The sequence below is a fragment of the Lagenorhynchus albirostris genome, chromosome 16 (assembly GCF_949774975.1).
Source record: "Lagenorhynchus albirostris chromosome 16, mLagAlb1.1, whole genome shotgun sequence".
Classification (NCBI taxonomy): Eukaryota; Metazoa; Chordata; class Mammalia; order Artiodactyla; family Delphinidae; genus Lagenorhynchus; species Lagenorhynchus albirostris.
Window position 1 is genome coordinate 57887707 of NC_083110.1, and position 15444 is coordinate 57903150.

Below are 15444 nucleotides of genomic sequence, written 5' to 3' on the forward strand. Positions count from 1 at the left end.
CACATAATCAACCTTACCTTTCACAATTAACTTTGAAAATGCTTGGTCATTCCAAACAGCTATAATGGGGAACAAGTTTTTTGGGTTCTTTTCCCAAATGGAAGACATTGTGCATGGATATATATTCCCTGCACCAAAAGTTAAATGGCTCAAAGAACCTCCCTCAAATCTTTCTCTTCTTAGCAAGAAAAGAACCTAGCCATCTGAGTCAGTTAGTCATATTATGATATATCCCCATTGTATTTGTATGGTACTCAGTTTTCAAAGCCCATTCACATACATGAAATACAATGGCCCAGTGAGCCAGGTAGGGTAGATATTATCATTATCCTCCTTTTAGGAAATAGAGTCCACAAGACTTACACAAGTGCAGGAGCCAGAACCCAGATCATCTAAGTAATACTGCCATGATTTTTACAACATCCTGCTTCTACTTGCCCTCCCGTATGCATTTAGTCCTCTGTACAGAGCCTGTAATATTCTCTTTTCTTACTTCAAATTGGTCCGTAATTAGCAAAATTATGGTGCTAAAATCCAAATTTTCTTAGCAATAATTTTCAAACAGAAATTCTAGGAAGTTAGAGGCTTCTGGTTAGTGAGTGAAATAAGAAAAAGAGAACCCTTACTTCACAGGAAAGCTAATGACATAAAACCAGTATGTCAATTGCCTGCTATCACCTTACCTTAAATTGACCTTTTAAAATTACTACCAAGAACTAATGTCTTCATTAGATAAGAACTTCTGATCAAATAAGAAGATATTATCCTAGGAATCTCCTCTGGCTTTTTAATTGAGAATGACATAAAGAAGCAACATTTCTGGCCTTCTAATAAGGTTCTCATTTAGTGAATTCTTTCTATCCCTTTCTCTCAAGTCCTGCTCCCCAAGAGGGGCCACACATTGACCCTCACACTTCTGTAATATCATTTTGTTGTTTATATATGAAACAGGGAATTCATGGAGCTGGCATTTCCCATGCTCAAAGCTCTCTCGAGCAGGAGTCATATGTATACCAAGCTTATTACTTAACATAGAAAGAGCCCTAATAGGATCCTAATAACCACTCATTTTCTCTGTATAGCCACCTATACTGCCCTGGGCAATTCTGTATTAACTGTCGGCATGTCAAACTTTGTCTCTAAGGCTTGCCAAGAATTAGATGTTTTACTTGATCAAGTTATTTATCCAAGGCCATGTGGCAAAACTGAACAAGTAAGGACTCTGGAGTCAGACACTAGGGTTCAAATCACATCTCCTTCACTTTCTAGCTGTGACTGCCAGTTTTCTCATTATCATGCTCTTTTACATGGCACATGTAAAAACATAGCCTTCTTGCAGCATTCTTGTCAGAATTAGAGCTAATGTATTTGGTGATGCATTTAGAACAATGTCAGGCACATAGTAGGAACTCAAGAATCTCCCTCAAATTCTTCTCTTCTTAGCGAGAAGTGAACCTAGCCATCTGAATCAATTAGTCATATTATCATGCATCCCCATTGTATTTGTATGTTGCTCAGTTTTCAAAGCCCATTCACATACATGAAATACAATGGCCCAGTGAGCCAGGTAGGGTAAATATTATCATTATCATCCTTCTAGGAAAGAGAGTCCACAAGATTTACACAAGATATGGTTAACTCCTTTTACAAGTATTACATGTTTTAAATGTTTACATGTACTACTAATGACCAGGATTTCAGAAGTCAAGTACATCTGCAGGGTTTCTAATCACTCTAACCTTCCCTGATAGGGTACATTTTACAACACAGGCTTGGACCATGGTCAATAAGCAGTTCTGAAGACCCAAAGAAATCCCCTAATCTAATTGCTAATAATTCCTCAGTCTTCTCATAGAATTGGAAGATGAGATAGTCTAACTAAGCAATTGTTCTGTCCACTAACAACTTGAGATGGAATATAATAGTGCATCTTTTTAAAATATCTGAATTAGATAGAATTCTAGAGCCAAAAGGAAATTCAAGGGACATCTAGGATAGAAAGGTCCTTATGTCAAATCATAAGGGGACTTCCCTGACGGGCCGGTGGTTAAGACTCCACGTTTCAACTGCAGGGGGCACAGGTTCAATCCTTGGCCAGGGAACTAAGATCCCACATGCCACGAGGCACAGCCAAAAAAAAAAAAAAAAAAAATCATAAGGAAGAAAAGTCTTATAGATATCAGAAAAGAAGTTTCCTGAGCCTTCCTCCCTCCTTTCAATTGTTTTACCCAGCTCAAGGCAACAGTCTATAAGAACAACATAATAACAATCTATATTAATTAACACATGATCATAATTTCTACCATGAGAGAGCTCACCCTCACCCTTGTTCTCTCTCTTTCTCCCTCTGAAGAACTAGAAGGTAGCAGGCAGAGGTGAGGTTATTTCTCATTTTGGAACAAGAAACTAAGGAGTCAACCTGTGCCCAATGTCAGGGCTCCAGGCCTTACCATGAAGATCTCATCATACATCAGCACCACTTTTTCCTTCAGTGGTTTTTTGTAGGCTGAAGATTTCCTGAGCAAACCCCCTCGTTTCTCTACCTGTGCCATGGTTAGAGAATCTGTGAAAAGAAAGCCACAGTTAGTGCTAGAAATGCTCTCTAATATGTTGGAGAATCTACTGAAATACCTCTCAATGGGAAATTTTTTAGGAAGAAGAAATGATAAACAACCATGCTATAGATTTTGTGCATCTGTCCAACGCCCCCTTCTCTAACCAGGTAATTTCAAGGTTTAAATCATTACTTGGCTTACAGCACAACACATTTTACATCCTTAAAACATGCCAGTGGGGCTTCCCTGGTGGCGCAGTGGTTGAGAATCCGCCTGCCAATGCAGGGGACACGGGTTCGTGCCCCGGTCTGGGAAGATCCCACATGCCGCGGAGCGGCTGGGCCCGTGAGCCATGGCCGCTGAGCCTGCGCGTCCGGAGCCTGTGCTCCGCAACGGGAGAGGCCACAACAGTGAGAGGCCCGCGTAATGCAAAAAAAAAAAAAAAAAAAAAATGCCAGTGGACAAGACTTAAAGAAGATGCAAAACCAAGCAGGAAAGTGTAACTAGCTCCATCTGTAATAAGTCTGGCCACATATCTGATGCTGATGGAAGGAAGGCTGCAAAGCACACGCTGCCCACAGACTGATGATGAAGTTAAATTTCAAGTATTGATCGAGCTTAGGACCATTAAGACAGGAAGTGTGCTGCAGACTGACGTGCTCCATTGATTTCCCCAAAGTAAGCAGGTCCTCCTCACTGCAAAGTACTTGCCCTTCACTGCCTCATAAATCACACTGCACTTGACCATCTTCAGAAATTCCTCTGGAAAGAGACCCAAGGCAGAAAACAGCAGTTAAAAGACCAAAAGTTAAATTTAATTTCAAAATAACCAAAAATAACAATATATTCCTTTCAAGTTTCTATTTTTAATATTTATTTATTTGGCTCCACTGCGTGTTAGTTGCAGCACACAGATCTTCATTGCAGCATGCGGGCTCTTTTAGTTGTGGCATGCATGCGGGATCTAGTTCCCTGACCAGGGATGGAACCCAGGCCCCTTGCATTGGGAGCTCACAGTCTAAACCACTGGACCACCAGGGAAGTCCCTCAAATTTAATTATACATATATTTGTAACACTGTACCGCAGATCAGACTTCAGAGTATTTTTTTAATTCTATATAAAAGCAGTTCCATGAACCATGCTCAAATTTTCCCATCTTGCTTCAAGGAATTCTCAATTTTTTTCAAATGAGAACTTGAAACCCCACAGGTCTCCATGTGGATTTACACATATTCTCTCACTTCCCAGATTCTTTCTATTGTTGACAAAATTCCTCTCTTTCTCTTAAATCCTAGGCTCTAGTTGTGAAACTTAATCTCACCCAGTAGCAAGTATGGATGGTAGTGAGGAGACGGATTTCACTTCCAGACAAATCCAACACAGCAAAAAATTAATTTTGTTCAATGATGTTTGGAAAATATATACTACCTTGCAAATCAAAATTTTGTTTAAGGAAGAGATGCATCCAATAGCATAAAAGACTGTATCTCAAACATCATCTATCTCTAATACATATAGCCAAAAAGGAGATTCACTTTTGAGCACTAAAAGCACAGAAAATTTCAACTGGATGTTAAGCATCCTTAGCACAGAGACTATATCTTACACTTTTTCCATAAGCACTTGGCTCATGGTAAATGCTCAGAGTATGCTTATCACTGACTGATTCTACATGGTGGAGACCTGAGAAGTCCTAGGTCTGACCTAAAATTTTAGTTAGATCTGTCTCTATCAAAGCCTCACTAAGCCCTCAAATTCCTTTACGATCCAGAGAAAACTGAAGGAAAAAATAACAACAAAAAAAGAGAAGACTCTTTCAGGCAATTTATACTATATTGATCATGGCTTTGCCTTAAAGCATGAAATACAGCCTCCATTCAAAACATTCTTGTGTCTTTTAAATAGGTTGTCAAGAGGAAGATGTCCTTATCGGGGGAAAATAAATTGGAAATCAAGAGGATCCTATTAAAATAAATCAAAAGCAATGCAATTCTAAGCTTAGTGGATACAGACCTTTCATGTGCTCAGCTTCAACCAGTTGATTAACAAGAATAGTGGGAACCACAAGTCCCTGGATGTTAAAAGCAAATGTTTACAAACATCTCCCTCTGAGGATTTATAATTAAGTTACTGCTAATCAATGTCCAGCCCAAATCTAATAAACTCACTTTCTCTATTTCAGATTCAATACTTTCTAATAAGCAAAAGGGAATAGGAGAGGCGGGAAAAACAATTTCAACCCGAAGTACCAAATTTCCTAAGAAATTAAATTGTTTTCATCACTCTCCTTCCATTTGGAACAGGGGGAAATTCAACCAAGGGCCTCAACACATTACTCTCTGTCATCATCACAGGCACCTGGAATTTACCACCCAAGCTGTCTGAAGTGTGACTGGAAACTGACAACATAAAGTCTCCTCCTTCTGCCAGCACTTCTACCCATTAAGCATAGCAAAGAAGGGTGTTTCTAGGGTAATAGATTGGAAGAAGTGTAGAACTCTTACAAAATTCTTTCTGGGGTCTCAGAAATTAAGCTTATGCTTCCAAATTTGAAAGTAAAATATCTGACTGGTAAAGCAGTAAACTGGAATACATCAGTAATGTGAGTGTAATCTGTTTATATCCTCCCAGTGTTTCTTTCCTCTTTCACAATCCTCCCCTGCTGTAGAGAGAACGAGTACCAGCTGAGGAGCAGCAAGACATAATGGAACAAACAACCGGCAGAACTGAGACTAGAACACAGCTCTCCCAACCAACTAGATGACACTGAGTAAATCATTGTGCTTCTCAGTTTCCTTACAAGTAAAACTAGGGGACTGGACTAGACATATCATCTAATGATTCTCTTAGCATCCCTGAAATACCACAAACACATAGGAAACACCTAAATATTATAAAGCACTAGTTTAGGCACTAAGGTGTTACAAAGAGGAAACTACAGACCGGATCCTCTAGGAGCTCACAATCTATTAGCAGAGACAGGCACAGAATAACCCACAGCACAAGGCAAATCATGAGAAATAGAGTAAAAGTACAAAGAAAATGCTATGGGACTACAAGGAAGGGAAAAAAGCATTCTATGAGTACGCTATGACCTCTGTTGATCTAGGCTTTTAAATCCTTCTAGCGAAGAAGTAAACACAGCAAAGCCACGGCAATCCCACAGAAATGTCATCTTAGACATTAACACAGTTTCTCAGAAATAAGACATACAGTAGACAAAGTATAAAAAAGAATTAGGCAACTTTTCAATACTACTTTCACCTACCACCAAACTTAGGAATGGCTTCAAATCCCCCAAACTCAATGGTAAATCAATGAAGTCTTTCATTCCTAAACCTCAGGGACTGCTGGTCCCATGACCTGCAGCACAACTTCTCTCTGAAAGACCAAAGTCATACAACTTTTTAAGAACTATATCTTAAAGCAATCCAGCCACACACTTCTTAAATGCACATCAGTTCACATCCCTACAGGATAAAATAATCAAATATCAAAAACCTAAAGCCAAACACTTCCAATGGCTTACAAGCAAGGAATGCTAGTTACACTTAACTAATTATTCATTTATTTTACTGTCTTCTTGAGCACAATACATGCCAACTCTAGTATCAGAAAATTAATCTAATAGAAATTCACTCTGATTTCCAGAGTTACCAGTTAATCTATCAAAAGTCTTGGTATTGTATCTATGTGAGATGATGGAGGTTAACTAAATCTGTTGAGGTAATCATTTCCCCAAATACATAAATCAAACCATTATGCTGTATACCTTAAATATATACAGTAATGTCTGTCAACTATTTCTCAATAAAACTGGAAAAAAATCTAAAAAAAAAGTCTTTGGTTTTAGTCCCAATTCTTATACACTTATTCTATAACCTTAAGTTTCCTTTCCCTTCCTGGCTTGAATTTGCCAATCTGTAAAAAGAAGCCATGCCAAGGATGTGCAGAAAAGGGAACCCTTGTACACTGCTGGTAGGAATGTAAATTGGTACAGCCACTATGGAAAACAGTATGGAGGTTCCCCAAATATTAAAAATAAAACTACCAGGGCTTCCCTGGTGGCACAGTGGTTAAGAATCCGCCTGCCAATGCAGGGGACAGGCACTTGAGCCCTGGTCCGGGAAGATCCCACATGCCACGGAGCAACTCAGCCCATGCACCACAACTACTGAGCCTGAGCTCCAGAGCCCACGAGCCACAACTACTGAGCCCGCGTGCCACAACTACTGAAGCCCATGAGCCTAGAGCCCATGCTCTGCAACAAGAGAAGCCACTGCAATGAGAAGCCCATGCACTGCAATGAAGAGTAGCCCCCCGCTCATCACAACTAGAGAAAGCCTGTGCACAGCAACAAAGACCCAATGCAGCCAAAAATAAATAAGTAAAATAAATTTATTGAAAAAAAAATTATATGTGGAATCTAAAAAAAGTCAAACACATAGAAATGGAGTAGATTAGATTGGTGGTTGCCAGGGGATGGGGGATGGGGCAAATCGAGAGATGTTGGTCAAAGGGTACAAACTTCCAGTTATAAGACGAATAAGTTCTGGGGATCTAACATACAACCCAGTGACTATAGTTAACAATACTGTATTGTATATCTGAAAGTTGCTATGATTAAATCTTAAATGTTCTCACCACAAAAAATGAAAAAAAGTGACTATGTGAGGGAATGGATGTGTTAACTAACTTCATCATGGTAATCATTTCACAATATATATGTGTATCAAATCATCGTATTGCATATCTTAAAATTATACAATGTTATATGTAAATTATATTTCGATAAATGGGGGGAGGGCATGGAACAGCTCTCTGTAGGCTTTCAATGCAATGGTCTGGAGTTCTAGGCTCATACTTGTAATGGACTATTAGCAAGTATCACCCTCACACTTCACTGTCCAGGGACGCTCCAAAACACTAGTGTAGGTAGATGCTAAGGTAAACATCCCAAAACATTTCAACCAGTATATAAGAAAAGAAAAAGGAGAAGAGAAAGAAAAGAAGAAGGGGAAAGAAGGAAAATTAATAAAAATAAATGTGCCCATCATCTAGGAAGAAAAAAACATGCACAGATCAGGTGTTCATTCAACAAACATTGATCACCTAAGCATTAGGGATACAGCAGTGAACAAGCAGACAAGATCCCTGCTCTCAGAGTTTTCATTCTAGTAGAGGAAGAAAGACAAGTTAAGTTGAGACAATGATAAGTATCTTGAAGACAAATTGTCTAGGGGTACTACAACAGATTGCAGATTAAAGGCCTCTATGGGAAGTGATATGTGGACTGAGATCAGAATAACAGAAAGAAAACAGTCATGTGAAAATCTTGGGAAAAGTGTTCAGACAGAGGCAATGGCAAGTGCAAAGGCTCCAAGATTTGAACACACTTGGCATGTTCAAGAAACAGAAATGCCAGAGTGCCTATAGTACAAACATTCCCTTTTTGAAAGGTTTTTGTAAAACTTATTCAAGTGGGGCTTCCCTGGTGGCGCAGTGGTTAAGAATCCACCTGCCAAGGCAGGGTTCGAGCCTTAGTCCAGGAAGATCCCACATGCCGTGGAGCAACTAAGCCCTGCGCCACAACTACTGAGACTGTGCTCTAGAGCCTGCAAGCCACAACTACTGAGCCTGCGTGCCACAACTACTGAAGCCCGCATGCCTAGAGCCCATGCTCCGCAACAAGAGAAGCCACCACAACGAAGAGCAGCCCCAGCTTGCCGCAACTAGAGAAAGCCTGTGCACAGCAACAAAGACCCAACGCAGGAAGGAAGGAAGGGAGAGAGGGAGGGAGGAAGGAAGGGAGGGAGGGAGGGAGGAAGGAAGGGAGGGAGGGAGTACAAACTAATGATTTCATTTATGTGAAACTCAAAAAGGCAAAATTAGTCTACGGTGACAGACATCCGAATAGTGGTTACCCTGGGTGGGGAGATGAGTGGGAAGGAGCACAAGGAAGCCTTCTGAGGTGCCAGAAACGTGGTTTATCTTGACGTGAGTGGAAGTCACACAAATATGTACATGTGTAAAAGAATTATCAAGTCATACACTTCACATTATGTACACTGTTCCTCAACCTAAAATACTGCATGTGCTCATATACGTATATGAAAATTTAACAATACCCATGCAGAACACTAGAACAAAGGCTAATAGGGACCCCACCTTGCACACATAGGACACTGATCTAAAATAACCACCAAAGAGTTAACACTTATTCGTACTTGCTACATACCAAGCACTGTTCCAAGCACTTTATATACATTAATTCATTTCATCCTCACAACAAACCTATGATCCAGGAACTTTACAATAAGAAAACTAAAGCATGAAGTGGTTAAAAAACAAAAATTTAAAAATTTGCCAGGATAAGTGAACGTAGGGACTCAAACCCAGAGAGCCTGATGTTTGAGTTCAGCCTTTAACCACTGTACTATACTGAGGAGGAATGAGCAGAAGTAGAGTAACCTACACATAAACAAAGCTGAGCATCTGCAAAGAAACCGAAGAGGTTCCAGGTAAGTGAGGAGGAAACATATATGCTCACTGACCTTAATGAACAAACTCTGGAATGTCCAGATATCTTGAGTTTCATCACTAGTTTGCCGGTAGGTAGATGTGCCACGGTAGGAAGTAAAAGATAACTGTCTGATACATGCATATGTATATAAATATTGATAACGGTAAAGTGAAAAAGAGACAAATTAATGAAATAGTAGAAAACTTCGGAAAAACTAGAGAGGAATCTGAGTTTCTATTCAAGTTGACAGATGTATTCAATATGGTAAACAGAAAACAAATTTTAACAAGGCCGAAATACACTGATATCCACTACAGGATTTAATTGATACTATTTTAACTGAGCTAAGTCAGTGCTCTGAGGATAATTCTCCACCAAAACTTCATTATGAATGGAAAGATATTGTAAAAAATGCTTTACCCCTGCAGAGCCGTGATCACATGTTTCAGAATCTCCTGGCATGCCTCCTGGAAAGGTAGACTCCTAAGCCCCCCTCCCCACTACTGAAACAGATTTTTCAAGATAAGGATTAGAAGTCTACATTTTTTTTTTTTTTTTTTTTGCGGTACGCGGGCCTCTCACTGTTGTGGCCTCTCCAGCTGCAGAGCACAGGCTCCAGACGCGCAGGCTCAGCGGCCACGGCTCACGGGCCCAGCCGCTCCGCGGCATGTGGGATCCCCCCGGACCGGGGCACAAACCCGCGTCCCCTGCATCGGCAGGTGGACTCCCAACCACCGCCCGACCAGGGAAGCCCAGAGGTCTACATTTTTAATAATCACTCCAGTCAGTGGTTCTCAACTGGGGCAATTCTGCCTCCCAGGGGACATTTGTCAATGCCTGGAGACATTTTTGGTTGTCACAACTGGGAGGGAAGGTACTACTAGCATCTACTGGGTAGAGGCCAGGGATGCTGCTAAACATCCTAAAGTATACAGAACAGTTAACACAACAAAGAATTATATGGCCCAATAAGTCAATAATGCCGAGGTTGAAAAACCCTGCCCCAAATAATTCTGATGCTCACTAAAGTTTGAGAAGTACTCATCTGAGCCTTAAATCAGGCCTTCAAAAGAAAGGAGCATCTGGACAGAAGATGATTTTGAGAGGATGAATAAAACTTCTGCCATCTCTAGAAAAGGCACTAGAGCAATCCTTACCTACTTCCAGCTCATTCCCCCCATATTAACTCACCAACGCATCCCCTTTCCTTAGGATCTTAGCCGCAGTTTGCCCATCTGTGAAGGATCACTACAAAACACACTGACTATAGTAATCCACAATGCCTAGTGAAGGAGATGAAAACCCTGTCTGCCCAAGAGATGTGGCTGAGTCAGATATTACCATTCCACTGTGACAATAAGCCATTCACCCAACACACAAGAGGGGGCAATATGTTTATAAAGCCAGAAATAGCCTCCTCCAAGACTCTCCTAAAAAGAGTTCCCTAGTTCCTCTAGATGCGAGGGTTTTTTTTAAATCTTTAGGCAAAAGTTATCTGCTCCGTATGTTCTTCTGCAAGGCATCCCACACTCTCAAGGTAAACACTAGCACTATAATGCAAGGCATTTCTACCTCCAAACACCAACACTTCGTTTCTCAAACTAGCTCCTAACATGCCTCTTCCTTTCTGAAGGCCCCAAGGATTTAGCTCACTTGCTGCATTCACATACTGCTGTTCCACATGATTCCCTGCCATACCTTCTCTCAGTAGCATGGGACACAGGTTCCCTCAATTGCACCCTATAGATTGGCTCTAAAACCAGCCTATAACTCCTTTCCATTTTAATGGATTTTTACTGCTAGTCACTCCAAGTCTTTCATACCTCCAAAATGAAAATGAAGTGAGGCCTGCATCCTTGAAGCCACCTCTCTAAATTCCCTTCATATAGAGCTCCAGGACAGGCCACCACTCTTCTGTTCTTTTACAGTTTTTTTATCGAATTTTATTTTACTTATTTTTTTATACAGCAGGTTCTTATTAGTTATCCATTTTATACAAATTAGTGTATACATGTCAATCCCAATTGCCCAATTCATCCCACCCCCACCCCACCACTTTTCCCCATTGGTGTCCATACGTTTGTTCTCTACATCTGTGTCTCTATTTCTGCCTGGCAAACTGGTTCATCTGTACCATTTTTCTAGGTTCCACATATATGCGTTAATATACAATATTTGTTTTTCTCTTTCTGACTTACTTCACTCTGTGTGACAGTCTCTAGATCCATCCACGTCTCCACAAATGACAGAATTTCGTTCCTTTTTATGGCTGAGTAATATTCCATTGTATATATGTACCACATCTTCTTTATCCATTCATCTGTCAATGGGCATTTAGGTTGCTTCCATGACCTGGCTATTGTAAATAGTGCTGCAATGAACATTGGGGTGCATGTGTCTTTTTGAATTATAACTTTCTCTGGGTATATGCCCAGTAGTGGGATTGCTGGGTCATATGGTAATTCTATTTTTAGTATTTTAAGGAACCTCCATAATGTTCTCCATAGTGGCTGTATCAATTTACATTCCCACCAACAGTGCAAGAGGGTTCCCTTTTCTCCACACCCTCTCCAGCATTTATTGTTTGTAGATTTTTTGATGATGCCCATTCTAACTGGTGTGAGGTGATACCTCACTGTAGTTTTGATTTGCATTTCTCTAATAATTAGTGATGTTGAGCAGCTTTTCATGTGCTTCCTGGCCATCTGTATGTCTTCTTTGGAGAAATGTCTATTTAGGTCTTCTGACCATTTTTTTGATTGGGTTGTTTGTTCTTTTAATATTGAGCTACATGAGCTGTTCATATATTTTGGAGATTAATCTTTTGTCCGTTGATTCATTTGCAAATATTTTCTCCCATTCTGAGGGTTGTCTTTTCGTCTTGTTTGTAGTTTCCTTTGCTTTGCAAAAGCTTTTAAGGTTCATTAGGTCCCATTTGTTTATTTTTGTTTTTATTTCCCTTACTCTAGGAGGTGGATCAAAAAAGACCTTGCTCTGATTTATCTCAAAGAGTGTTCTTCCTATGTTTTCCTCTAAGAGTTTTATAGTGTACAGTCTTACATTTAGGTCTCTAATCCATTTTGAGTTTATTTTTGTGTATGGTGTTAGGGAGTGTTCTAATTGCATTCTTTTACATGTAGCTGTCCAGTTTTCCCAGCACCACTTATTGAAGAGACTGTCTTTTCTCTACATTATATCCTTGCCTCCTTTGTCATAGGTTAGTTGAGCATAGATGCATGGGTTTATCTCTGGGCTTTCTATCCTGTTCCATTGATCTATATTTCTGTTTTGGTGCCAGGATCATATTGTCTTGATTACTGTAGCTTTGTAGTGTAGTCTGAAGTCAGGGAGTCTGATTCCTCCAGCTCCATTTTTTTCGCTCAAGACTGCTTTGGCTATTCGGAGTCTTGTGTCTCCATACAAATTTTAAGATTTGTTGTTGTAGTTCGGTAAAAAAATGCCATTGGTAATTTGATAGGGATTGCATTGAATCTGTAGATTGCTTTGGGTAGTACAGTCATTTTCACAATATTGATTTCCCAATCCAAGAACATGGTATATCTCTCCATCTGTAGGTATCATCTTTAATTTCTTTCATCATTGTCTTATAGTTTTCTGCACATAGGTCTTTTGTCTCCCTAGGTAGGTTTATTCCTAGGTATTTTATTCTTTTTGTTGCGATGGTAAATGGGAGTGTTTACTTCTCTTTCAGATTTTTCATCATTAGTGTATAGGAATGTAAGAGATTTCTGTGCATTAATTTTGTATCCTGCAACTTTACCAAATTCATTGATTAGCTCTAGTAGTTTTCTGGTGGCCTCTTTAGGATTCGCTAGGTAGTATCATGTCATCTGCAAACAGTGACAGTTTTACTTCTTCTTTTCCAGTTTGTATTCCTTTTATTTCTTTTTCTTCTCCCATTGTCGTGGCTAGGACTTCCAAAACTATGTTGAATAATAGTGGTGAGAGTGGACATCCTTGTCTTGTTCCTGATCTTAGAGGAAATGCTTTCAGTTTTTCACCATTGAGAATGATGTTTGCTGTGGGTCTGTCGTATATGGCCTTTATTATGTTGAGGTAGGTTCCCTCTATGCCCACTTTCTGGAGAGTTTTTATCATAAACGGGTGTTGAATTTTGTCAAAAGCTTTTTCTGCATCTATTGAGATGATCATATGGTTTTTCTTCTTCAATTTGTTAATATGGTGTATCACATTGATTGATTTGCGTATACTGAAGAATCCTTGCATCCCTGGGATAAATCCCACTTGATCAGGGTGTATGATCCTTTTAATGTGTTGTTGGATTCTGTTTGCTAACATTTTGTTGAGGATTTCTGCATCTATATTCATCAGTGACACTGGTCTATAATTTTCTTTTTTTGTAGTATCTTTGTCTGGTTTTGGTATCAGGGTGATGGTGGCCTCACAGAATGAGTTTGGGAGTGTTCCTTCCTCTGCAATGTTTTGGAAGAGTTTGAGAAGGATGGGTGTTAGCTCTTCTCTAAATGTTTGAAAGAATTCACCTGTGAAGCCATCTGCTCCTAAACTTTTGTTTGCTGGAAGATTTTAAATCATAGTTTCAATTTCATTACTTGTGATTGGTCTGTTCATATTTTGTTTCTTCTTGGTTCAGTCTTGGAAGGTTAAACCTTTCTAAGAATTTGTCCATTTCTTCCAGGTTGTACATTTTATTGGCACAGAGTTGCTTGTAGTAGTCTCTCAAGATGCTTTGTATTTCTGCAGTGTCTGTTGAAACTTCCCCTTTTTCATTTCTAAATTTATTGATTTGAGTCCTCTCCCTCTTTTTCTTCATGGGTCTGGCTAAAGGTTTATCAATTTTGTTTATCTTCTCAAAGAACTAGCTTTTAGTTTTATTGATCTTTGCTATTGTTTTCTTTGTTTCTATTTCATTTATTTCTGCTCTGATCTTCATGATTTCTTCTACTAACTTTGGGTTTTGTTTTTCTTTCTCTAGTTCCTTTAGGTGTAAGGTTAAATTGTTTATTTGAGATTTTTCTTGTTTCTTGAGGTAGGCTTGTATTGCTATAAACTTCCCTCTTAGAACTGCTTTTGCTGCATCCCATAGGTTTTGGATCATCGTGTTTTCGTTGTAATTTGTCTCTAGGTATTTTTTGATTTTCTCTTTGATTTCTTCAGTGATCTCTTGGTTATTTAGTAACGTATTGTTTAGCCTCCATGTTTGTGTTTTTCACTTTTTTTTCCCTGTAATTGAATTCTAATCTCATAGCGTTGTGGTCAGAAAAGATGCTTGCTATGATTTCAATTTTCTTAAATTTACTGAGCCTTGATTTGTGACCCAAGATGTGACCTATCCTGGAGAATGTTCCACGTACAATTGAGAAGAAAGTGTAATCTGCTGTTTTTGGATGGAGTGTCCTATAAATATCAATTAAATCTATCTGCTCTATTGTGTCATTTAAAGCTTGTGTTTCATTATTAATTTTCTGTTTGGATGATCTGTCCACTGGTGTAAGTGAGGTGTTAAAGTCCCCACCATTATTGTGTTACTGTCGATTTCCTCTTTTATAGCTGTTAGCAGTTGCCTTATGTATTGAGGTGCTCCTATGTTGGGTGCATATATATTTATAATTGTTATATCTTCCTCTTGGATTGATCCCTTGATCATTATGTAGTGTCCTTCCTTGTCTTGTGTAACATTCTTTATTTTAAAGTCTATTTTATCTGATATGAGTATTGCTATTCCAGCTTTCTTTTGATTTCCATTTGCATGGAATATCTTTTTCCATCCCCTCACTTTCAGTCTGTGTGTGTCCCTAGGTCTGAAGTGGGTCTCTTGTACACAGCATATATATGGGTCTTGTATTTGTATCCATTCAGCGAGCCTGTGTCTTTTGGTTGGAGCATTTAATCCATTCACATTTAAGGCAATTATCAATATGTATGTTCCTATGACCATTTTCTTAATTACTATGGGTTTGTTTTTGTAGGTGCTTTTCTTCTCTTGTGTTTCCCACTTAGAGAAGTTCCTTTAGCATTTGTTGTAGAGCTGGTTTGGTGGTGCTGAATTCTCTTAGCTTTTGCTTATCTGTAATGCTTTTGATTTCTCCATCAAATCTGAATGAGATCCTTGCCGGGTAGAGTAATCTTGGGTGTAAGTTCTTCCCTTTCATAAGTTTAAATATATCATGCCACTCCCTTCTGGCTTGTAGAGTTTCTGCTGAGAAATCAGCTATTAACCTTATGGGAGCTCCCTTGTATGTTACTTATCATTTTTCCCTTGTTGCTTTCGATAATTTTTCTTTGTCTTTAATTTTTGTCAAATTGATTACTATGTGTCTCAGCGTGTTTCTCCTTGGGTCTATCCTGCACTTCCTGAACTTGG

The 15444-nt window shown here is 39.3% G+C and overlaps 1 protein-coding gene across 3 annotated transcripts in view; it reads right to left on the reverse strand.

Moving 5' to 3' along the window:
- Positions 1–15444, reverse strand: part of ARMH3 (armadillo like helical domain containing 3) — a 168072-nt gene that overhangs the window by 147533 nt on the left and 5095 nt on the right. For all 3 annotated transcript variants that reach the window (XM_060126346.1, XM_060126347.1, XM_060126345.1), the window contains exon 2: positions 2451–2563. In XM_060126346.1, coding sequence (XP_059982329.1) covers positions 2451–2552 — 102 coding nt within the window. In that variant the 5' untranslated portion in view covers positions 2553–2563. The remainder of the gene's footprint in view (positions 1–2450; positions 2564–15444) is intronic.